General features: G+C 26.3%; 3 protein-coding genes across 6 annotated transcripts; 1 reads left to right on the plus strand and 2 right to left on the minus strand.

Moving 5' to 3' along the window:
* Window positions 1–3,556: 3,556 nt before the first annotated feature.
* Window positions 3,557–23,557, minus strand: LOC107167701 (solute carrier family 2, facilitated glucose transporter member 1-like). 4 transcript variants are annotated; one of them, XM_089225225.1, is made up of 12 exons: window positions 23,418–23,557; window positions 8,759–8,859; window positions 8,583–8,687; window positions 8,287–8,447; window positions 5,477–5,601; window positions 5,234–5,374; window positions 4,967–5,104; window positions 4,666–4,841; window positions 4,376–4,471; window positions 4,079–4,181; window positions 3,844–4,012; window positions 3,557–3,712 (listed from the first exon to the last, which is right to left on the minus strand). In XM_089225225.1, the coding sequence occupies exons 1-12, from the start codon at window positions 23,464–23,466 to the stop codon at window positions 3,655–3,657; spliced, it is 1,422 nt and encodes a 473-aa protein (XP_089081351.1). In that variant the 5' UTR covers window positions 23,467–23,557; the 3' UTR covers window positions 3,557–3,654. The 4 variants fall into 4 exon arrangements, with proteins under 4 accessions (XP_089081351.1, XP_015372353.2, XP_089081350.1 ...); XM_015516867.2 differs by having other exon boundaries at window positions 4,253–4,471; XM_089225224.1 differs by lacking the exon at window positions 23,418–23,557 and adding an exon at window positions 23,184–23,251 and having other exon boundaries at window positions 4,253–4,471.
* LOC107167702 (yellow-related salivary protein M35-like) lies at window positions 5,994–8,286 on the plus strand. Its single transcript, XM_015516872.2, has 4 exons — window positions 5,994–6,238; window positions 6,343–6,598; window positions 7,421–7,912; window positions 8,035–8,286. Exons 1-4 carry the CDS (start codon window positions 5,994–5,996, stop codon window positions 8,215–8,217), a joined length of 1,176 nt encoding a protein of 391 aa, XP_015372358.1. The 3' UTR covers window positions 8,218–8,286.
* On the minus strand, window positions 14,501–23,557 carry LOC149056144 (transmembrane protein 107-like). The gene is made up of 5 exons (XM_089225226.1): window positions 23,418–23,557; window positions 17,949–18,104; window positions 16,885–16,952; window positions 14,853–14,953; window positions 14,501–14,772 (listed from the first exon to the last, which is right to left on the minus strand). The coding sequence occupies exons 2-5, from the start codon at window positions 18,039–18,041 to the stop codon at window positions 14,615–14,617; spliced, it is 420 nt and encodes a 139-aa protein (XP_089081352.1). The 5' UTR covers window positions 18,042–18,104; window positions 23,418–23,557; the 3' UTR covers window positions 14,501–14,614.
* Window positions 23,558–23,592: the final 35 nt, after the last annotated feature.

Genomic DNA, 23,592 nt, shown 5'->3' on the forward strand with positions numbered 1-23,592 from the left:
TACATTATTTTAGTATTTTAGTAATTCAGTAAAGGAAACGAGCGACTATCCATGATTAGTGTCTAACGACCGTTTAGACATAATATTACTTAAATAATCATGGATGATATAGGTTATAATAACTATAAGTACATATAATATTCTGACATGGCACAATGTATTGGCGCAATATTACTATAGAGAGGCGCGTGAAGACGTGGCCGCTAAATGCTAACTGGTAACTGCTGGTAGTTACTATAGTATTCTCTACTCCCTATAGTTTAATTTTAGTAATCCAGTCCACTCGTGTAAAATATTAAAAATAATTTGATACTTTTCGGTTATTGCGATCTGCGATTACCTACCACCAAACAGACCTGGCGTGGTCAGCTGGTACTGCTGGTAGCTGGAGCTAAATTAAGGGGCTTAAGCTAAATTAACCTACCATATTATTTTATTACTTATAATATATACTATAACCATGAAAAAAACATCATAAATAAAAAAATTCCATGGGGGAAATTTTACCATTGCCCCTTACAGCTACTCCACTACCTAGACGTGGACACGTGGTATCGGTATGTAAAATCACCTTGAATAGTTATCGAAATAAGATAAGTTAGGTTTTCTGACCTATCCAAAAGGAATAACATCATAGTAATTCGAAAATAATATTTTCGATTTAAATTGCGACGTCGTCGGATCTATATATTATGATGTACCTACCTATAGTATATGGTAACTAGTAGTCGCGATAAGTTGAAAAGTAATAGGTAGGTACTAATTATTTTATTTTATCAATTATTATCATCACTATTATACTGTAAGTACTAATAATCAAATTCTTTTGACTAGAATTTTAAGAATTCACACCAGAAAAGTCCCAAAATAGTGAATACATAGTTATAGACTTATAGTCTTTTTAATACACTTAAAATAGTATTGATCTTAAACTAAAACTCAAAAAATTCAAATTACGTATTTTTAATTTAAATTACAAATTTATATCCTTAATAATATTTTCAAAATATGTTGACTATAATTTTAAGCTATTTAGGCCTTTAACTTTTCGAATTTTTTTAGTTTTTTTTTTGGTTAAAAAACAATTTTATGCCTGGTTGAAAATCTTGAAAAATACAACTGCAGATATACACGATTCCATATAAGTTATTCTTAATATAAAAATATTTAAAATAAAAATACTGATTTTATTAATAATTTTTTAAAATTTAAATGTTGACAAGTTTCGTCAATAATACAAAACTTTGTAAGTACCTATTTAATTAAAAATTTACAAAATGTTTAATTTAAATAACTATATGGTTTGGATACTCAATTTCAGGTTATTTACCTATATGTGATTCTTGCTGAAATCTAAAAATTATACTATTTTTTTTTTTATAGATATTTGATGTTCAAATTTTGATTAAATTTGATATTATAGAATAAGAATAACGGTTTTAGTTGTTTTGTTGGAATTCAAATATATTTGTGGAGACTTGAAATTTGTTTGGATAATATTATATTTAATTATGCGAAATAACATTTTTAAGATATTTAGATTAATATTAAATAATTTCTGGTTTAAGTCGTATTAATGTAGTATAAAAATAATTTATTGAATATTAAGTATAACAATGTATGTAATTTTAAAATACATTTAGTCGCATACAGGCTGACAACGTCTCTACTGTACGTCACGTATCTAATCACGATGTATTATGCTTACATTTCGTAAATGACATTTTTAAATTTTATTTTGATGGATCATAATATATGGGTACCTATGTCTTGTATTACATTGTGCCTACATTAAACAGGACGTTAAGGTTTTTTTTTTTAAATTATTAATTCCGTGTATAATATATTTTATATCCAAATTTTTTAATCTAAAATATATATTATCATGTATCATGTCTGCATATATATGTAGTAGGTTTAACAATATTTTCAAGGGTACATTTAGTTTTTATTACATGCAAGGGTACCGTCAAGTAAGTCGACCTATATGACTATAATTATAATTATGGTGGCCACTGCTGGGTGTCCGATCGATTATCTATAAACATGGGGCATACTAAAATATACAATGTATAATATGTGTATATTATGTATATACATGCTTGTAGGTACATGAATAATATAATTATTGTTCCTCTGACTCAACTTGACGGTGTTCCTAATCTGTTCATAACAATTATAGCCATGTTTCATACCCCATTTAATATTTGGCATTGTTTTTATCTAAGAATTTCAATATTCTAGAATAATAATAAAATAAGGATATTTTCATTGAAACAACTTAAATATATAAATAAAATATTTTAATATAATAATATAAGATAGTTACCCCAAAAAACAAAAAGGATAAAAACTTCGCTCATGATTATATCATGCCTATCCTAAATACGTATATAAAAATTATTCATGATGTGATACCTGATTTTTGTAATATTTATCGATTGATACTTATAATTATTTTAAATAATTAACGATAGTCGACCGTACTAAAATAATCGCTATTAAATAATATAAAAATAATTTAAAGTGTTAAAAGACTATTTTAAGTACTTATATTATTATTTATTATACCTACACTAAACTATTGATAAACAGTGTCTTATACAAAAAGTATTTATATTAAAATAGGTTATATATTACATATTTATATATTGTAATTAATATAATAAAATAATTAAAACTTTGGAGATTTAAATCATAAAATCAGAAATTTTTAATATTATTTAAAAAATACTCACAGCGATCTATTGGCCACCGGTAAATAAGTTTTATTTTTAAAATTAGACCAAATTTCAATGATTGAGAGATATGACTATTCGCTAGTTTATGATATTACAAATGATAGTATATGTTACGGAAATGTGTTCATTTTATATCCTGTTAGTGTATAGTACCTAAGGTGTAGCGAATGAATGTATTATTGATTTTATATATAGATGTTTTTTCTGTCTGTCGTCAAAGTTTGGGATAGTGAAAAAGTTCATTAACAAAATTCATCAAAATCTCGAACATTTAAACATTTTGTTTTGTTAAAAACTCGTAAAAATATTCTCTAAACTTTCCCTATATAAACCATTAATTAATAATTTCAATGTAAGATTCCCCACAAAAAGGTTTACATATTTGTAAAGTAGGTACTGGATATTATTTTGACCTCACAAAACCAGATAAATCCAATTTTCTAACATAAACCGTCTTAAAAATTAAAGATTAAAACATTTTTACAGTACCTACCACCAAAAGTTTATGATGATTACAAAAAAAAACATGTCTTACAATTTATTCAATTTATATTCTAACTTTTAAAAATAATAACGAATCAATTATACAATACGTTTTAAATATCGTGTATTGATCATATATTCAAAACAAAATACTAAAAGTGGATAAGGTAGACAAAGTAAACTGATTAAGTTATTACCTTTATATTATTAAAAAGAATTTGTTTTAAATTTTACCATGATGTGTGTGTTTTTTTTCTAGTTGGTACTTTAGGGGATCAAAAGTAAAAAATTCTCAATATTTTTATAAATAATCAGAATAAACAAACAAAAAATTACGTTTTTTGTATTTGCATATATAATATATAATAAAATCACAGGCAATAATAAATTTTCATCAAATATCAAAGTGAAACATATAAAATCTTGGGTCTTATTCAGTATCGGCACTCTGATGGTTGAAAGATTGTTTGGTTTCTGGAACCACTTTCCTATACAGATTATGCAAAATATAAACAATAATATTATTATTAAAAAATACACTATAATATTTATAAATGCATGTTTAATTTTTTTATTTATATTCAATATAATAGGTACCTACATTATTTTAGACACTTACCATGTAAATATGATTAAAAGTACGGTGAACACGATGAATGGAAGAAAAGAGTATTGTTTGAGAACAAGGGTGATAAAAGGAAATGTAAGTCCAACCAAAAAATTTCCAGACCAATTAGCAACACTCATTGCTGACATTATAATAGGTCTGGGTCCAACATCAGTTAATTCTAAAAAAAAAGTGATCGGGTTATAATTTGTAATATTGACAATAAAAAATAAACATTTGAATTCACCTGATCCAATAAAGAACGGGATTGGTCCTAATCCAAATCCATAAAATAACACGTAACCAATAACAAATACAATCAACAAATAAGAAATTCCTGGTATTGTACCCTGAAAAAATTTATTTTAAACGATTAGAATAAATTACGAGTATATTGAATAATCAGTAAGCCAACTCTTACAATGGATGATAAAATCATTGAAATCATTAAAGCCGTAAGCATGAATACACAAATAATGCTGCTAAATAATAGCAATGTTTTGCGTCCAAAATTGTCAATAAATATAGTTGATAAAATAGTTACAGTAAAGTTTATTACTCCTGCACCTAGATTTCCATATTGAGCACCAGCTGTGCTCATGCCTGCGTTTCTGAACATCGACGTAGAATAGTAAAACACCTAAAATTATTTAAATATAGTTATGAAATGTAGAAATATTAAAACGTTAAATAATAATTGGTACAACTTGACTTTTAAATAAGGAAAGCATAGGCATTAGCCAAGATAGGGTAAAAAAAATCGTAGGTCACTACCAATAACGTTCTTTCTCTCTTAGTCACAAAAATGTTTATGTATTATCATATTATTATTACTGCGTTAATTCCAGACAGTTGTTGACCCAACATTATTATGCAGGTGATTATGATAGCTTTGCGGCTAGATGGTTCATTGATAACCCTTTTCAGCGTCCACCTTTCAGGAGAAACAAGTAAATTTTCTAATTCCCAACTAATATCAGATATTGGCATTCCTCTTAAATTGCTTAGTTCTGAAAAATATGAATAAGTTATGAAATCACATTTCTTAATAACTATTTTGTATTTTAAAATTTAATAATTACATAGTCGTATAAGTTAAGTTATTTATTATTAACGTTCAAATAATAGGTAATACCTGATAATGCTTTGCTGTGTTCATTGCGAACAGTATACAAATATTTAGGACTCTCGGGAATACATTTTAAAGTAGGAAGGGCTAAAAATACCAAACCTCCAAACAGGCTAAATAAGTAATGCCACGATGAATCATTTCCTAAAAAATATTGAAAAGTATAGTAATTATTAAAATTGATTGATTATAGTCTATAAATACATTTTGAAAAATGTTAAATAATATTATATTGAATTCATTCTTATCAATAACTATATAGTATTGACCAACCTAAGATATTTCCAAGGCCTAAAAACTGAGACAACACCACACCAAAGTTCAAACCTACTGTAAACATCACACCAAATAAACCACTTTTATTGGCAGGTGATAACTCTAGTAAATACATCGGAACCATTGCCATTGTGAGGCCTAGAACAAATAGTTAACAATATGGATGTAGCTTAAATATTATAGGCATATATTGATATAATATGTTAAATATAATTCAAAATAACTAATGATAAGACTTACCAGCGGATAGACCAGACAAAAGTCTTGCAATAAAAAATAATTCTACAAGAGCTAATGATTTAGAACTAAAAAATAGAATACCAGATACTAAATTAATCAGGTATATAAATTGTAAAGTTCCTTTCCTAGAAAAAAAAAAAACAAATTATATTAAGTAAACTGGAATTTTTATTAAATATTAACTATTTTTATATCAGAAAGAATACCAATATTATGTGCACCATAATTTATTACCATATATTACCATTTGTATATGACATATGTTATTTTAGATTTTTTAGATTAAAATAAACTGTATTTTATATTGTAACATCACTGGCGAAAATAAAACACATTTATGCCTATTATAGCTATAGTACCCATAGTTAATTTTATTAGATTAAGATTATCTGTTTTGTAACCAAAGCAACATTATATGAAGTGGGTAAGTCTGATATTTTCAATCAATCATTCAAAGTACATAAAATATGATGTGTTCTATTAACACGTATTTTACATTGGAATTAATGATAATATTATGAGACTTTATTTTGGTTTATTCATTATGTGTTATGCCAATATCTACGTTATTTCTCAAAATATAGTACGTAATGTTTCAAATATTTTCAAGCCACACATGTTAAATGGACATTATATTGAATGGCCAAATAAAAAGACGGAAGCCGATTATTTACATGACAAACGCTGTATACCAAAAAATATCATTTTTACTAGGTTTCAAATTTGTGGAAACCAAGTGATTTTGGTTTCACCACGTTACAAGTAAAACTTATAGTTCATATGTCTTTTAAAATAAGCTAAAAAATTATGTATAAACACTATGTAAACGTTAATATTTAGATAAATTATAAAATCTAATGATTTAGGGAAGGTGTGCCATTCACATTGAGTCAATTAATGCTCTACGATAAAGACGAATGCTACAACTATGTGCGACCGTTCCCTAACTTAGAGAAAAATGTTGGTGACGACAATAAATCCATTATAAATGCCATAGACATATACATGGGTCAAAATGGTATAGTTTGGGTATTGGATATAGGAATTATAAATACCTTAGACGAAGTCACTAAGACAGAATCCGATGCAAAAATATTGGGGATTGACTATGGAGATGGACGTGTAGGTTATAAAATAGTAAAATATCACATAATAATATTTATAACCACCGAGTCATAGATATAAAAGTTAAGGTATACATCTGTTTTATGGTTATATTCTATACTCCAGTCAATTAGTATTTACATATCATAGAAATGCAGTGCGTATATATAAATTATAATTTATTAAAAACCTTACTCATAGAAAAATATTATTTTCAATTCTTACGTTCAGATTTATTTGTTTTGTTTATGTAAACATAATAATATGACATCAGCGTTAACATGATTAATACAATGCGATTTGATCTCGTTTTTACTATTGAAATATTTTTTGTCGAAAGCAAATATAGGTTTTGTAATGTTATGCCTATACCGTAATAGCAAGAAAATAAACGTAAGCCTATTTTTTTTTTTTTTTTTATTTAAAATTAAGCCGCAACAACAAAGATTATTGGCTGAAGTTAAATTTAACATATGGTGATAAAGGAGGGATATTTATACAATTCAAGCTTGGGGTGTGAAGGTGTGTTTAGATTAAGTTATATAATTTAGTTAATTTTAAAAAGGTAAATATCTTCTGAGTGTTGTCGGGGTCAGGACCAAGAGCTTCGTAGAGATTGTCAGCTAGTTTGAGGTTGACTCTAACATTGTTGTGTTCACGGTAAGCCTATTGTATCAACATGTATGCACTATACTCTTATTCGAATGATAAATATTTACTTATTAGAATGCCAAAAAACTGTATTATATGTAATATTACAAGCAAAGTTTTTAGTTTAATTGTTAATTCAGTAGGTACAAAATTTAAAAAATAATATATATATTCTTTCAAATATTTCAGATAGTACATAGCATACCACTTAGACCGTTAATTTGTCGCACACGCAGTCGACTACAATACTTAGTTGTTGAATATGATAATGTAAGCAGTAATAAACCAATAATTTATATCGGAGACGGAGGTACTCGTTCAATTATTGTGTGGAACGTTCAAGTTAACGAAGGCTACAGAGTAAAATTGCCATATTCTGCGACTTCAACTTGTATAGATTTTTCTACCGAAGATGTGTTTTACCTAGTCTTGATTGAAAATTTTAGTTCTAATTACCTATATTTCACATATTTGTCAAGCACGAATATGTTTAAGGTGCGCACCAAAGACTTACAAAAACGGATCAATCCGAAATGTATAATTGACGTAGGACGGAAACCTTGCAAAATGGTAGTTTTAGGAGCAGCATATGGATCAGTAATGTATTTTCGAATAAAAGGAATTAACCATTTATACAGCTGGGACACAAAAGAAAGTTTTTTAGAAGAAAACATGAAAGTGGTAAATTCATACCAGCTATATCACTTAACATAATAATAATATAATACCTGATAATTAATACATAGTCTAGTGCAATACCAATATCAACTTACTGTCAGTATCAAAGGTAATATTAATTTTAGGTAAAGAAAAGTGTAGATTGTCGTACAATAACACATATAGACGTTGACAATGACGGCGTTCTGTGGAAGTTAGAGAGTAATCATGAAGATTATATAGTTAACATGGTAGGGTGTTATGGTGCAAGCATAATGCTCTCACCTATAGTTGGAAAATCCGTACCTCCACAGTTGGATCAAAATTAAATGGCCGAGTAATATTGCACTACATAAAAGTACGGCATTTAAAATAACTACAGCTATAAAATAACTTACCTGCCCAATACATTTGCTAATTTACCACCAGCTACACCACCGATAATGCCACCAACCAAGAATATGGAAACTAGTATAGACCAAAGGACATCAAGTTGAGCAGGTGAAAGTTGTACTGCATAGCGATGAACGATCGTTTCATTACACCATTGTTTCAATATCTATAAGTTTCAATTTTTTTTTTGTCATAGTCTGTTAATTTTCGTCTTAACTCATCATTTATTTATATTAAATATAAGAAGTTAAATAAAAGCGTTACAATTTCAGCTTAAATTAAATTGAACTAGAACACTAACTTCTGCCGGGGCATTTACTACTCCAGTGTTGTACCCGGCAGGAATTGAACACCCTAAACTAATACTTATGGTTGTTATGACTAAAACCCATGAGACTTTAGTTGTCTAAAATCAAAAATCAAAAATATTAATACACAAATATATCTGTTAAAAGTAAATTAATACAAATGTATTACTTTGTTAATGTGTTCTTGATCATCTAGTAAGTAATTTGGACATAGTTCTTTTTTCTGATTATCCTCATTTATTACCATTTCATTTTCCATATTGGACGTGTCTGAAAAGTTATTAAATATGATTGTTTCTTAGTTCTTATACATTATCATAAGCAATGGATAATTTAATAGTAACAAAACATTTTAAAAATAGTGGTAAAATAAATAAATATAAATATATAAATATAATATAAATATAGAGTATCATAAACTGTATGTAATTATATCAAAAATATATTAATTAATTTTTAGTTAATGTTTCTATTCATATAGGATATAGGTATTTATATTTTACTTCGCAAAAATATTTTATTTTATTCTATAGTTATATTTTTACTAATATATGTTCAATGTTTCATAATATCTTGAACAATATTATATATTTTAATAGTTTTTGATTAAACCAAGATTCGATTATAATATAATTAATATCATTATTCGCATTACTTATTATGTTTATTGTATCACGTGTATCAAAAGTTGAATGCCAATGCATATTAGATTCTGAGTCGAGCGAGAAATATATTGATTTTACCATGATATGTGTGTGTTTTTTTGTGTCTATCATCACGTTTTGGGGCAGTAAAAGTGCTTCGATTTTCGACTTCAGTACCTCGTTCGATTAGAAAGTGAATCATTATAGTTGGTACTTTTTTTTTTTTTGGGGGGGGGGGGGTCAAAAGTAAATACTTCTTAATATTTTTCTAAATTATCGGGAAAAACAAACTAAAAATTAAGGGAAAAACGGGAAACAATCAGTTTCCGACAAATCGATTTTGGTTTTTCATGTAACTTTAAAACAAATGACCATAGATATATGAAATGTTCTCCGAATATTTATTTAAGTATATTCTATCCACCATGCAATTTCCAAAAAATTTCGACTTAAGTTGAACTATTTATAGGCTAGCTATGCTATTTTCGATCATTATTAGTTTTTTTTAAATTAATATCGATAAAAATTAATTTGTTGGGTAGAAAATCTTGAAAATTCAATACAAGGCTTCTAACATATTTTTACGATAACAGTTGAAAAATATAATAAATTCATAGACACAATTTTTTTTACAAGCATTCAAAGTTTGAATTTTGACAACATACATAAAAATCACGGAAATTCGCAAATTATTTTAAGCTAGAAATTCATAATAAATGATCTTTTTAAATCTAAGATTTGAAAATTTTTAATAATCTATAATATATCCTAGATAGATAAACTGTCTCCGCTGAGAATCGTTTTTCGTATTCAGTAAAACCTCGATAAGAAGAAACATAAGAGGGTTTTCATCAACTTTCATTACAAAAATGTGTCCGTTTCCGGCTTGGCGAAGTTTCCGTCTTAGCGGGATAAAATTATATGTAATTTGAAACGGGACCAAAAAAATTTTCAGTAATACCGGGGTTTCCGTCTTAGCGAGGTTTTGCTGTACTATGATATAATATCATTGGATTCAAATTTAATTCCATCCATTACAGTAAACCACTTGTAACCTACTGTATACAGCAGAGCGATATCCCCGACTTACCCGCTTATTTTTTTTCCTATATGTATCAACTATAGACATCAACGTTTACAGTTAATAACTGTTTGAACACCCAAACCCCCCCCCCCTAGGCACGCCCCTGTCAGTTATATCATATTAATATATGAGGGTCATGTATAAATTATAATATGTGAAATATACTATAATATAAAAAAAATATTTTTGTCAATAACTGTCAGATGGATAATTAATTTAGCGACCAACGAATAAAAAATCTATAGTAATAAAACAAAACAATAGATATTTACATTTAAGTTTAATGATTCAATGCGAGTATTATAAAATACCAAAGTGTGGTGTGTGACTAAATACTAAAATAATATTGGAATATTATGGTATTACTCAGTATGTGAAAACAGGTAAATACTACTCGAAGTAAAAAAAAAAAATTTAAAAAATATGTCCCAATAGTAAAGTTTTATTGCTTTTGATTTATTATAGCACACTCGAGATCCTTCGAGGATTTACAACTTACTGGCGGATGAGGCACACATATCGAGTATTCATTCATTTATTTATTTGCGAGAGTCCAATTTTTATCATCACCCTCGAACTATAGTCATACGTTATCTTCTCGATTTCACGACATTAAAATTATTAAACTATGACGAATAAGTCCTGCAATATTTAATAATATTTCCTTGGGCGCCACCATAACCATGCCGTGCATTTTTACTTAAGTCTGCACGCGCGAGTGTGTGTGGTCGAAAAATATAATAATATATACATATATATATATATGTGCAAATAATCTATTTGGTTTTATGCCGAAATATCTTACAATAATTTGTCCATACCAAAAAACATAATACTCCAATTTCTTCTGGCGTTCCTCAGAGTGACCGCATCTATCTACATTTCTGTTTAATATTTTTACTAATGACCTCCCTAATATCATAAAACTTCTAACATCTTTCTATTTTTTGATGATGCTAAGTTAATATAAAATAGTAATAATTACTTATTTCTGAATGTTAATAAATGTAAATTTATGCATTTTTATTTGGTAAAAAAACCCAATTAAGTATCAATATTTTAGTTCTAACTCTAATATCATATAAGATGTTACCACTGGGTTTCCTCCCTATTCTAATTATTCATGTTAATTGTAAATGTCAATTTATTATCAAACTACCTACTCAATATACAAACAATGTATGGATTGTAGATTACTTCAATAAATAAAAAAAATTAAAAAAAACTCTAATATCAAGCTTGTTTCTCAATTTAAGTATTTAGGAAGGTATTATTTTTGATTCTATATTAAATTTGTTCTCCTTGCAGAGACGACAAAGAATAAAGCTATGAGTAATTTGGGCTTTATTAAGCGCACTTTTGGCTCATAAATTGATCCTAAATTCCCTTGAAAATTCTATATTGCTCCCTTGTTTCTTCCCATTTAGAATACTGCTCTGTCATTTTGATAAATAATTTATTAAAACAAAACTCAATGACCCTAGAATTTGTTCAAAATATTTTTGTTCGTTTTATCTCCTTTAAATGTAATATTCACAAATCTCCCCAAAGTTATTAAAGTAAAATATTGTCATTATTTTTTGCCACTCAATGAACGTCAAATGCTTTTACTATCAAGATTTCTTCATAAATTATTATTAGACTTTATTCATCGTCCTGAAATACAAATACATCAGAAACTCTAAACCATTTAAAAAAATATACTTTAAATTCCTTAGCTAATCCCTCTTGATGATGGTTGCTGGTAACATGTACCCCTTGATTTTATGTAACTTTTCTATTATCTTTATAGTGTACCACTATAATATATTTTAAACCTTTTTTCATAACATTAGTTGAAATACTAAATAGTTTTATGTTTTTGGTATTGTAATCTTTTTCACTTTTTGTACACTAATTTGTATATGTTTTTCGTACCAAGGTTTTTAAAAACTATAATAGAATTTACGTCCGTATGTTTGAATAAACAAATAAATATATTATTTTATTATATTATAATATTATATTTACAGCTAGAGTATATCGCAGAGTAATTTTTAATGTTGTTTTAACCCCTATAGATAGGTAAAGCGTAGTTCACAAATTCAAGTTTGTAGACTGACTACATAAAACCAATATGTTTATTAATTGTTATAATTTGAACGGATTAAATTGGTTTATATTACATTAGGTATTTACAATTATAATTAGTAGGAATATGCAAATTATAATATTATGATATACATTTATTTGGCATAGACAACGTCGGACTAAACAGTGAGTTTTCGTAAATATAATTACGTTTATATAGTTATTAAAATATTTCATCGTGTTTTTTTTTTTTTTTTTTTTTAATTATTATACAATGAAGAATAATACATCTACTCATCTATATAATATAAGCATTTATTCTTTATAAATGTTAAGTTGTAACTTTGTAAGTACTAAACGTTTAAACTAATAAAGTTTACTGATAAAAAGTAAGGACAATTACATTACACAGGCATATAGCTAGCGGCTACAATATCTGAATTAAATATTATGTGGCCATCGATTAAAAAAACTATAATGGTTGTATTGATGTAGTAGTCGTGACACCACTGAGGAATTTTGAAAGCATACTATTTAGTTAGCCGAAATACATCCAACCGATTCTGACAAATTTCTAGCTGCGCTCAACCAACAAAATATACTCACATTTAAAACTAAATTTTATAAAATATTGAGAATTTCTAGAGCCTAAACAGATTACCGGATTATTATGTCTGGTTTGTTGATGAATGATGATGGAAAAAGACTATCAGTAATTAGATAGGTAAACATAATATACTTATCAAGTCATAAATGTTATAAAATTTATTTTAATCATACGAAGACAATATATTGTACTCTAATGTACAATCATGAAATAATATTTATACTTGAAACTGATTAAATATTGAGAAATAATTCTTTGATAAATAATAAAATAGGTTGTAACTTAAAGTTGTATACGATATTTATATTTTGGGGAAATCAGGTAAATTTTCCCTATTTCCAGATATTTTTTATAATCACTAATATTATTTATAACAATAGGTATAGGTGCTTACCAATTACATTATAGCCATAACATATTATAGCATATAATATGACTTACACAGTAAGTTATACTCGTACATTTCATTCTTTTGCTGTAACAAACTAAAAACTATAACAGTCCACAAAAATGAATTATTTTAATTTACTCAAACTTCTAGAAAATGATAAAAATATACCATAATTATAAAAATGTAGCCGCTCATAAATTAATAATTGTATTCATTGTAGTTGTTGAAGCTTTTGCGGATAAAAAAAAAAATAAACTAATTTATTTACAGTAAATATCATTTATTTTGCACTTACGTGTGATTTGAAGTTGATATTATATTAATAATGTGTCCAACTATCAGAGTAACTAGTAGGTAATTACTAATTTTATATTAGAGAATAATTTTGGTGAAAAAATAATGATTGTCAATAATAAATAAGATAATTATAATACATCCAATCATAAACTATATATATTATATAGTATAAGAGAACACATTTCGCATTACTGTACTCATGAAATCATGAATGCTTATTATTTAAGAACACCAGTTGAAGTGGGTTAAAGTTAAATCATGAGAGAAATAATTATTTGCTTAATAAATAATTTAATATCACATTTAATTTTTTGGTGATGGACTCGAAGTATTCATCTATAATTAAAATATTTCATTTTATAATTTTTCTTATTTTGTTACTTACTTGATTAATAATAACTGACATTAAACTAAAGTTTCAAAAGCATTTTTTTATGTTGAATTATTATAAAACAACATTGTTTATATCAAATTGTGTACGGATTCTTATATAAGATAAAAATCGTAATTTAAATCCGTGGGAATATGAAATATTTTTTGGGTTCTTTCGGTATTTTTCTTTATGATTATGTACAAATGATGTGTGCAGTTCAATAGTTATTTCAATATATAAATTTTTCTGAAAATACATTAACGAGTAAAAAATGACTATTATAACGATTTAAATTTTATCATTCTGATAAAAAATTAATAATAATAATTAATAATTTAATTTAACAATACATTTTTAAGGGTTTGAATCCTCGAAGTTGTATCTAATATAAATATTATATAATATTAATAATTAAAGAATTTTCACAGCATATAAAATTAACATATTATAATAATAGCATAATTTTTATTTCTATAGCAAAAACTGTTTAAAAAAAGTCATAATACAATCAAAATGTTCCATATAAAAGTATATACATTAAATTTTCAGAAGAATGTCATCATTTTTTCATTATAAAGGAATAGCTTATCATAATTAGTTCAATTGAACACGGTATTATGCTGCATAAAAAAAACACGGACCAAAACATTTCACAACTCCACAAATCTTGAAGAAAATAAAACATCATAATGGTAGCTACGCCATGGCAAATCATAGCTGAGATTAGAAAGTTCAGAAAAAAAAGATTTGTTATAAGTATTCAAAAATATACAAAAAATATAAAGAAAAAAGGATACATATAAACCCGTTTGTTGGAGAAAACATTGTTATACCACTCATAAATCCAAATATTTCGATACCAATGAAACCAATTGAAAGCGTGTAACCAATCATCAACCTATGGATGTAAAGAATAAATTACCCTGACATATAATATATATATTATATATCAATAAGAATCAAGTATTTCATTTTATCATTATTATCAATATATTAATTATTATGTATATTACTTGTTTCGAGTAAAATAAGTGAAATTCGATAAAAAAAAAATAACATGTGCAATGTGCATAATATTCTTAAGAAGACCGCATTTGTTGTCTCCATCTTACAAGTGCGTAACATGGCAAATTTTACGCTCAGCCGCAGATCACATTTAGCTTCGTTAGTTTAAATGTTAGAGTGAATTGACCCCTTATAAAATTTAAAGGTAAGAATTTTTGTACATCTTAAATAACTTATAACTCGCTTCAAAATTAAAATATAGTAAAAATCCCGCGAGATCAATAATATTCTTAACTTAAAATTTTATAAGAGATCAATTCACTCTAACTTTTAAACTACCGGAGCAAAGAGTGATCTGCTGAGTGTAAAATTTTCTATGATGTTACGCACTTGTAAGACGGAAGCAACACATGCGGATATCAGGTCCTCTCAATGAAATAAATAATAATCAAACAACGAAATGACAATTATTAGTCTATTATTTAAGGGGAAAAAATCAAAAAATGAAGTAACATACTAGCATGCTATTGCTAATTGTAACATGGTATTCATACTACATACTATTTCTAAATTCATCATATTAATATAATTACTTTTTAAAACTTAGAAAGGGTGAATTTTATTTTTTAATACTGAAAATAAAAAACTTAAAAATTGATAAAATTTTTTTTCGAAATATTCAATATAGCCAATTTGTAAATCTGATTTTTAGAAAAATTTATATGGTAAAACACTTATTTAAATCAAATGGCTGATTTTTTAAAAATTTTTTAAATATCAATATTTTCGTTAAGTAAATTACGATCTAGTTTATGTTAGAAACCTTGAATAATTTCAAATAATAATAAAGTTTTTTAAAAATATTTTATAAGAACATTTTTAAATAAGTGCATGTTAAAATCTAATTATTTTTTTTATTGTATTTATTTTAATAATATGTGATGTATAAACTATAAATTAGTATAATTTACCTAACGAAAATATTGATATTTAAAAAAATCAATCATTTGACTTAAATAAGTGTTTTTACCACATAAATTTTTCTAAAAATCAGATTTAAAATTGGCTCTATTGAATATTTCGAAAAAATTTTTTATCAATTTTTAAATTTTTTATTTTCAGTATTAAAAATAAAAAATAAAAAATGTATTCTAAAAATGTAGCGCAAGTGTCTATGGATTATATTTAAAAGACATTTTTAAAAAATATTGATTAGAACAAAAGTTATTTCATTTGTCAGAATGTCAGATCTCTGTGGGACACCCTGTATATTATAGTAGGTTATCAAAGATAAAAGAAAGATGAAATAAAGAGTAGAAGAAGGAAAGTTACGAAAGAGTATTTACAGTGACAGATAGGTACTGCCTTACAGTTTCGGCATTTTTTACAATTTAAAAATATAAATTTAATAACTTGAATGTAATATTTTGATATGTTTTCAAAGATATTGATAATAGAAACTTTAAAGTATTTTATGTGCAAAACATAACCGAAGAATGGCAGTGTCGTGCTAATGATTTTTTCGGCTGAATTATGTTATGTTGCGCCAATACAATAATGTATATTATATTTTCTTTATTTGATGTTTAATAAATTGTGTTTAATATTATACAAAGCTATTATACAGCTAGTAGTACAGCAAGGTATCGTCTAATATAGTGGCAATGAAGCATGAAATTAAATATTTTAATGTTTACAGTGGAAACATTATACGATACAGAAAAAGTGCATCAATTAACATAATAAATAAACTAACAAACAATATATCTTATAAATATTTCTTTTTGGCAGGTACCTATTAGCCGTTTTTTTTTTTAAATTTACCTTTTGTCTTGTTCGATGTAAAGGTCGTTGTCATAATCATATGGTAGACAGGCTTTTACGTTTTGCTCCTAAGTAATTGTGATTATTCGTAATTCCATCAAACTTAATTAAATAATTTTACACGTGATGCCAAATTTTAATCGAAGAATGTAGCGTTGACAAAATTATTAAAAATTTACGAGTAGTATAGACTATAGATATACCTAGAAAGAGACTGGGTTACAGATTATACAAGACATATCGATGTTATTAGATTAAAAATGCTGCAACCAAAAATATACATGCATATTGTATTATATATTATCTTATGTTGCATACATCATTTGACTATAGGTCTGGATGTAATAGCTCAGTATGCGTCGTTGCATAATATAATTTCGGTGTTTGAATACACAGCAACACTATTATTACATACATACTAAACTAATTATTAAACGTATTTTAAACTATTAATCAAAACAGCCAGATTAGAACGATATTTGAAAAACCAAATGATTATGATTTTTTTTTTAAAGTAATACTTTTATATGGTTTATGACGTCATATTAGTATTTTTCTTTTTCGCAGCCTTGAATAAAAACTTAAATTGATATATCTAAGTAGTGAGCTGTGATGTGCGTCAATAGATACACGATTGGAATTAAATTGATTATATATATCATATAACATTCATACAACACATTATTGTTTGGGAACAAGGCGGCAGGTTTCAATATTTGCACACATTTTAATTTATAATAATACATGTAATTGGCCGAGCGTTTACACTTTGGATTGATCATAATATTCATAATACATTGTAGGAATGAATAACTATTAAGCTAATGTTAAACTATTTAACACAAATGTGTGTGTAGTATGAACTTTAAGCTAGGTAAAATTATAATTGTATTGTAGAAGTATTAATTGTGTGTTTCTTCGTGGTTATACTGAAGGATTTTGGTATATCTAAACATAATAACAAACAAATAAGTCAACGCTACATACATACGTATTATACTCAATATAATATAGTATAATTTCATTTAGCATAACGTTTTTTATTTTATTTTTTTATGTCTTACCCTATGGTTTAAAGCCATGATGAGCATTACAAAATGAGCAACGAGACATAAAAATCTCGCTGGAATAAGACCATCAGCACAAAACGTCGACATTGTGGAACAATAATATATGATATTATATAATTATCTTCACCATGCCTTATCCAATATGCTTCCCTAAAGTCGAAAAATTGAATTATTCAACACACAAATTAACAATGTCTATTAAGCTTAAAACTACTTATTAAAACCATACACGTAGACATTTACCATACTAATGTATTTAATACATGAATAATATATATTTAACACGAAAATAAATACAATAGGGAATAGATAATATTATATTATGCAAATAGTAAATAATTAGGAATTCGTATTGTACATTTCCTAGGAATCTATAAGTATAAGTACCCATTACTTATTTGGATGTATGTTTATTTACACGATATTTGAAACTAAACATAATGACGTACCACCAGGTACACAGAAACGTTGTACATATAATATTTAGCTAAATATAAAAGAAAACAATAGAACTGCGAATGATGTAATGCTAATATAGCTGGTTATATGAAGCGATGCCTCCATAAGATGATTTTTTTTCTTGTTCCTTGAAATATTTTTAAATATTGTTTGATGTGTACAACTCGATAAAAACATAAATCGAATTTATTTTTATTGCCCTTGAATTACGAGTAATCGGACTTTACAGTATATATATTATATTGTTTAAACAATTCCTTGGTGGCTATTTTCAGATATTCAAAAATGATAAAATTCATCAGAATAATAGAGTAGTACTGTAGGAGTAAAAGTTCAACCTACCCCCCTCCCAACAAATACAATTTTATTTTGAAAATTAATGGCAAGAAACTACCATCAAGTTGAAAAATGAAACATTTTTACTGCTTTAAAAAATAATAATAGACAAAAACAAATAACGTGATGAATGTAAATTATTATTTAATAATATACTTTGCATTGAAAAAATAAGCAAGTATCTAGGTATCTTAAGCAATTTTAAACGCGCAACTACTTTTTTCATAAAATTGAGATATAGTTTCAAAGAAGTGAATAGCTAATAAGTTAGATCAGTTAGGCCGTTCATAATTTAATTTCATGTTATATTTTATTATTTTCTATTATATTATCAATAAGTTTCATGACCTTGTATGTCAGTAACACTTTATAATGAAAAAAAGAACTTAATTTCCATATAGTTCATAGTTATGACATATATACACGCATTTAAATTTTGTAAATGTACTTATGTACCTACCTATACATTTATTCAATATGTTTAGTGGGCATTTTTTTTTAACAAATTAAATATATTGTTTGGAAGGTTAAATAAAAATGTATGTACAAGGCCTATGTATTTTTTGTTATTATTGCAGAGTAAGTACGATATCATCTCCCAAACAAGCTTTTATGCTATAATAATATGGCGATTCTTAAAATTTTTTAATCGCATGTCGTAACCTTAACAACTGTTGACATTCATCTAAAATTTTTTATTTTTACGAAAATGTAGATGAACATATCAGTGAGAACACTCAATAATAGTATAGAATCTGTATGTAAGACAATAAAATTTGGTATGTTACAGAGTTGGCAATTGGGAACAGCTTATAATTTAAAAATACAACTGACATTAAATCAAAGAGAACATTATATTTTAAGTATAAGATACAAATAGAGAATAATTGCTAAATCTATTTAACTCATTTGAACTTTGAAGTAATGCTAATTAAAAATTTTAAAGTAACATATTTGGTAGGTACCTACGTATATAAAATAAATACAATGAATTTGGATGGTAGTCAAATATTTTTCATAATAATAATATTGTGATAATATTTTTAAATATAGTAATGGAATGGATTATAATAAAGACATACATATTTTTTGTAGGTACCTACTTGATTTTACGTATTTGCATGTTAAATTAGTTATTTTCTTAATAAACCTAATTATATTTAGCCACTAATCTTCAAGTAAAATGAGTATTACGTAATTAAATTTAGCACATATATCTTATAAAACTTCAATGTTAATATTTTAATTTTAGATCTCATAATAGTAGCTTATATTAATTGTAAAACCTTGTAGCCCAATGTCACTCATCAGTAATGTTTTAATAAAAAATAGTGGTTACAAAATTTAAATTTTATATCTTTATAATAAAATATTTATCACATATAATGTTCAGTTTTTATATTTAAAAACGGAAACGTTCGCATATTTTGGGATTAATAAGAATATTGGAATTGATATCGATAATTTCACAATTATTAATACTAAATGTTTTTTTTTAAATATTTATAATTTGAAATAATAAAAACTAGTTTAAACTAATCTTATAAAACTAGTACAGTTATTTAGCTGTCTTTTAAATAAAATATTAAGAAACAACATCTAAAACAATGTCATGTAATTTATTATAGTAATGACTATACGTATATACAGTATTATTACTTAATACGTGAGCAGGAATAGTATTAAGTGTAATAGTCCAAAGTTGGTTAGACTCAGAACTTTGAAACCGTGAAAATCGATTATACACGGAATCTACATACCTATGTGTAATAAATATATTTTTAGAAAAATTATAATAAATGTATTACATATACATTATACATATCATAATATTATTGTAAATGGCAGGAAAATTGAACACAAGGTTGTTCATATTATGTTATTATAACTAATCAACTATAACAAGAAAAATATCAAAAATCGATTATAAACATTTAATTTCATAAGAGTTCACATTTTTTATAACAATATGTTTATCACAGAATTGGTAACAATTTTCTTTTAATCATATGATTAAGTATATTGTAACTTGTAAGCATGGGCGGATAGGCCATTTTTGGCCTACCGGAAAATTTTAAAAAGGGGCCCCACGTGAAAAAGAATTTAATAATTTATGATATTAAAGGGCCCCATTATCGAAATACGAAGCGCCCCCCCCCCCGGGAAATGCCCGGTTGCCCGGTAGGCCTATCCGCCCATGCTTGTTAGTATAAACGTATACCTACACTAATTTAAAACAAATTTAACAAATTTACTTAATAACTTTAATTTATATTTCACAGTTAACACAATATTGGATTTGTTATTGCACTTATACATGAACATAATATAGGACGTTTATCACAGTTGTCGATTGATAATATACATATAGGCTCTAAACATATTTAAATAACATTACCTATTTTGACATAAAATGTATGTCTTAATATACAAAAATTGTTATCGGTTTTGCAATTCACACGTTTTTATTATTTACGAACAGACAGTAAATATTATGATTTATGACATAAACCATTTTTAACACTATGGCGACATGAATTGATTATTTTCAGACTGATAATGTAACATGACGTTTTATATGTTAGTATTACGGATTAAACAGACAAACTTGCTAAAGCATGAAATAATATGTGTTTACAGAAAATCGAGGTGTACCGACGTCCCTATAGAATATTAAAATGTTATAACTTATAATACTACACGTTATAGCATTGCATGATGTGAAAAATGTTAATAGCAGACAATATAATTTATATAAACATATTAAACATACTAAATTAATTTTGAAAACTTTGAGTTTAATAATACGTAATAACCATTTATTATTTTTAACTATTAATTTAACCAAAATTAAATATTTCTATATCTTTTTTTTTGCCAGAAAAAAACTAGGGCTGGCCGAGCTGGGTGGGAACAGTTTATCACGATACTGCCACCACGGGCACCCGGTCTATATCCTACCATGTACCAAATGCCAAAAAAGTAATATCAATTGATATTAACAAAATAAAAATAGCTAATAACATTTGATTACAAACAGTGTAAATTGTTGTTATTGCTAGCTATCTATTTATCTATAGCCTATACACTCAGTTTACTGAATACGTCTTAATGACAGTAGCGTATGCAGGAGTTTAGTTCGGCTAGGGTTTTACATGATGAGTAAATAGTTGAAATAATAATAAACAATTTAAATAATTTGAGTAACAGATTTTATATAATTATTTAAATTATAGTTAATAATAGGTAAATTAACAATTTAATTTATATCTATTAAAAATTACCAACCTCTATAATCATCGACTCTGGGTATTGAAACAGTAAATCAGATTTTTTTTGTAAAATGAAAAAATTTTAGGGGGAGGGGGGTCAGAACCCCAGAACTCTAACAATGCTTAAAAATACAATGGATATTGGATACCCAGTGGTGTAGACATGAATTCTGAAAGGAAGGCTGGAAACGACAAAGCTAAATGCGAGGGGAAATGTGGAAAATCCCCCAACCAGTATTGTATCTATGAATAATTAAGTATAATTATAGACATCATCAAACATTTCAAACAAATAAACATTACTTTGCTAATTGCTACAAATAAACGAAAATACAATTATAATGGTATTTAGTATTGAAAAAATTATCGAAATTCAATAGCTCGATAGATCATTATATAACAAAATATTATATTATAGTGCATCCTACATAATGTAAGCAAAAACCAAAAAAAGCAATGGGAGGGGACTGACTCTAATGGCCTTCCCTTGTGTACGCCACTGTGGTGGATACTGGATAGATTAGATTAGTAAGATTTTGTTCAAAGGGTAAACTATAAAGTAGTTTAGCAGGATAGGTGTATATGAGTAGTTTTAACTTTGATTTATGCGATATATAAGAAAAATTGAGTTCCTTAATAAGTGAAATAATTGCAAACCTAAACTTCGTATTTGTAGTATAGCTAACCAATAGGATATATAAGTAAATAATCTATTCAAATTGGTAGATTTTTCTTATGCGAATATATGAATAAATAAATAATATAATATGGGTCATTGTAGAGATGTGTAAGTATATGGCAAATAGCACTTAAAACATATTTAGATTGTAGTAATTGCAGTAGGTAGGTGTAACCTATACGGGTGTGTCGTGCTCGTGCACTTCATCGACGTCATAGACACTAGCTGGTATCATTGGGATAATTAAAGAACGTTGAAAAAATTCTAAAAATTGAGGGTTTTTTATGTGCTAATAATTTATAAGGTACTATAGTGCTAAACATTACTAAGCATAAGCGAGTATGCGACTATGATTTAATGCTTTAAAGTTTAAACTATGGTCTATGGTAATTGATTCACGAACACTACTGCAGCTACAAATATTTGAAAAAAAAAGAAATAATATTGTATTATACATTTATAATCATAAAACAAGTCACTTACTCGACAAATACATTATAGAATCGACCAAACAAAATTATTTTAATAAAATAATAAGTTTTAGTTTTAAATTTGATGATTAACAACAAATTTAAAAATTTTTTATGGTTTGAATATGTTACAGGTAGTGTAAAATAATTATATATGAACTATTCAATGAAAACTTTATTATATTATTTAACAGTTTTACAATAAGTACGCAGACTAACTCATTAGAAAAATGTTATATTACTTTACCTAATAGACTTCGTTGATCATCGTTGTTCATACTATTATGAGTCGCCATGGTAACTCGTCTAATATTAGTAAACAAAAAATGTTACAATAACACCAACGTCAATTCAAAGTAATCGTAATTTTTTTTCGATAAAAAAAATGTATATGCTGTATTATTGCTAAATAATGGCATCAC

The sequence above is a fragment of the Diuraphis noxia genome, unplaced genomic scaffold (genome assembly GCF_037042655.1).
Source record: "Diuraphis noxia isolate RWA-SAM2 unplaced genomic scaffold, SU_Dnox_SAM2 contig0004, whole genome shotgun sequence".
Lineage (NCBI taxonomy): Eukaryota > Metazoa > Arthropoda > Insecta > Hemiptera > Aphididae > Diuraphis > Diuraphis noxia.

Excerpts from the sequence above, each read along its gene's own strand:
- LOC107167701 (XM_015516867.2), bottom strand. The coding sequence starts at position 23,466 with ATGGCGACTCATAATAGTATGAACAACGATGATCAACGAAGTCTATTA. Across the intron at positions 5,602-8,286 it reads TTAGCAAATGTATTGGGCAG|GAAAGGAACTTTACAATTTA; the intron begins GTAAGTTATTTT and ends TTTTTTTTCTAG. Across the intron at positions 4,182-4,252 it reads CAATGATTTTATCATCCATT|GGTACAATACCAGGAATTTC; the intron begins GTAAGAGTTGGC and ends AAATTTTTTCAG.
- LOC107167702 (XM_015516872.2), top strand. The coding sequence starts at position 5,994 with ATGAGACTTTATTTTGGTTTATTCATTATGTGTTATGCCAATATCTAC. Across the intron at positions 6,239-6,342 it reads TTGGTTTCACCACGTTACAA|GGAAGGTGTGCCATTCACAT; the intron begins GTAAAACTTATA and ends CTAATGATTTAG. Across the intron at positions 6,599-7,420 it reads TTGACTATGGAGATGGACGT|ATAGTACATAGCATACCACT; the intron begins GTAGGTTATAAA and ends CAAATATTTCAG.
- LOC149056144 (XM_089225226.1), bottom strand. The coding sequence starts at position 18,041 with ATGTCGACGTTTTGTGCTGATGGTCTTATTCCAGCGAGATTTTTATGT. Across the intron at positions 16,953-17,948 it reads TCATGGCTTTAAACCATAGG|GAGCAAAACGTAAAAGCCTG; the intron begins GTAAGACATAAA and ends ACAATTACTTAG. Across the intron at positions 14,773-14,852 it reads TCCAACAAACGGGTTTATAT|CTATGATTTGCCATGGCGTA; the intron begins GTATCCTTTTTT and ends TTCTAATCTCAG.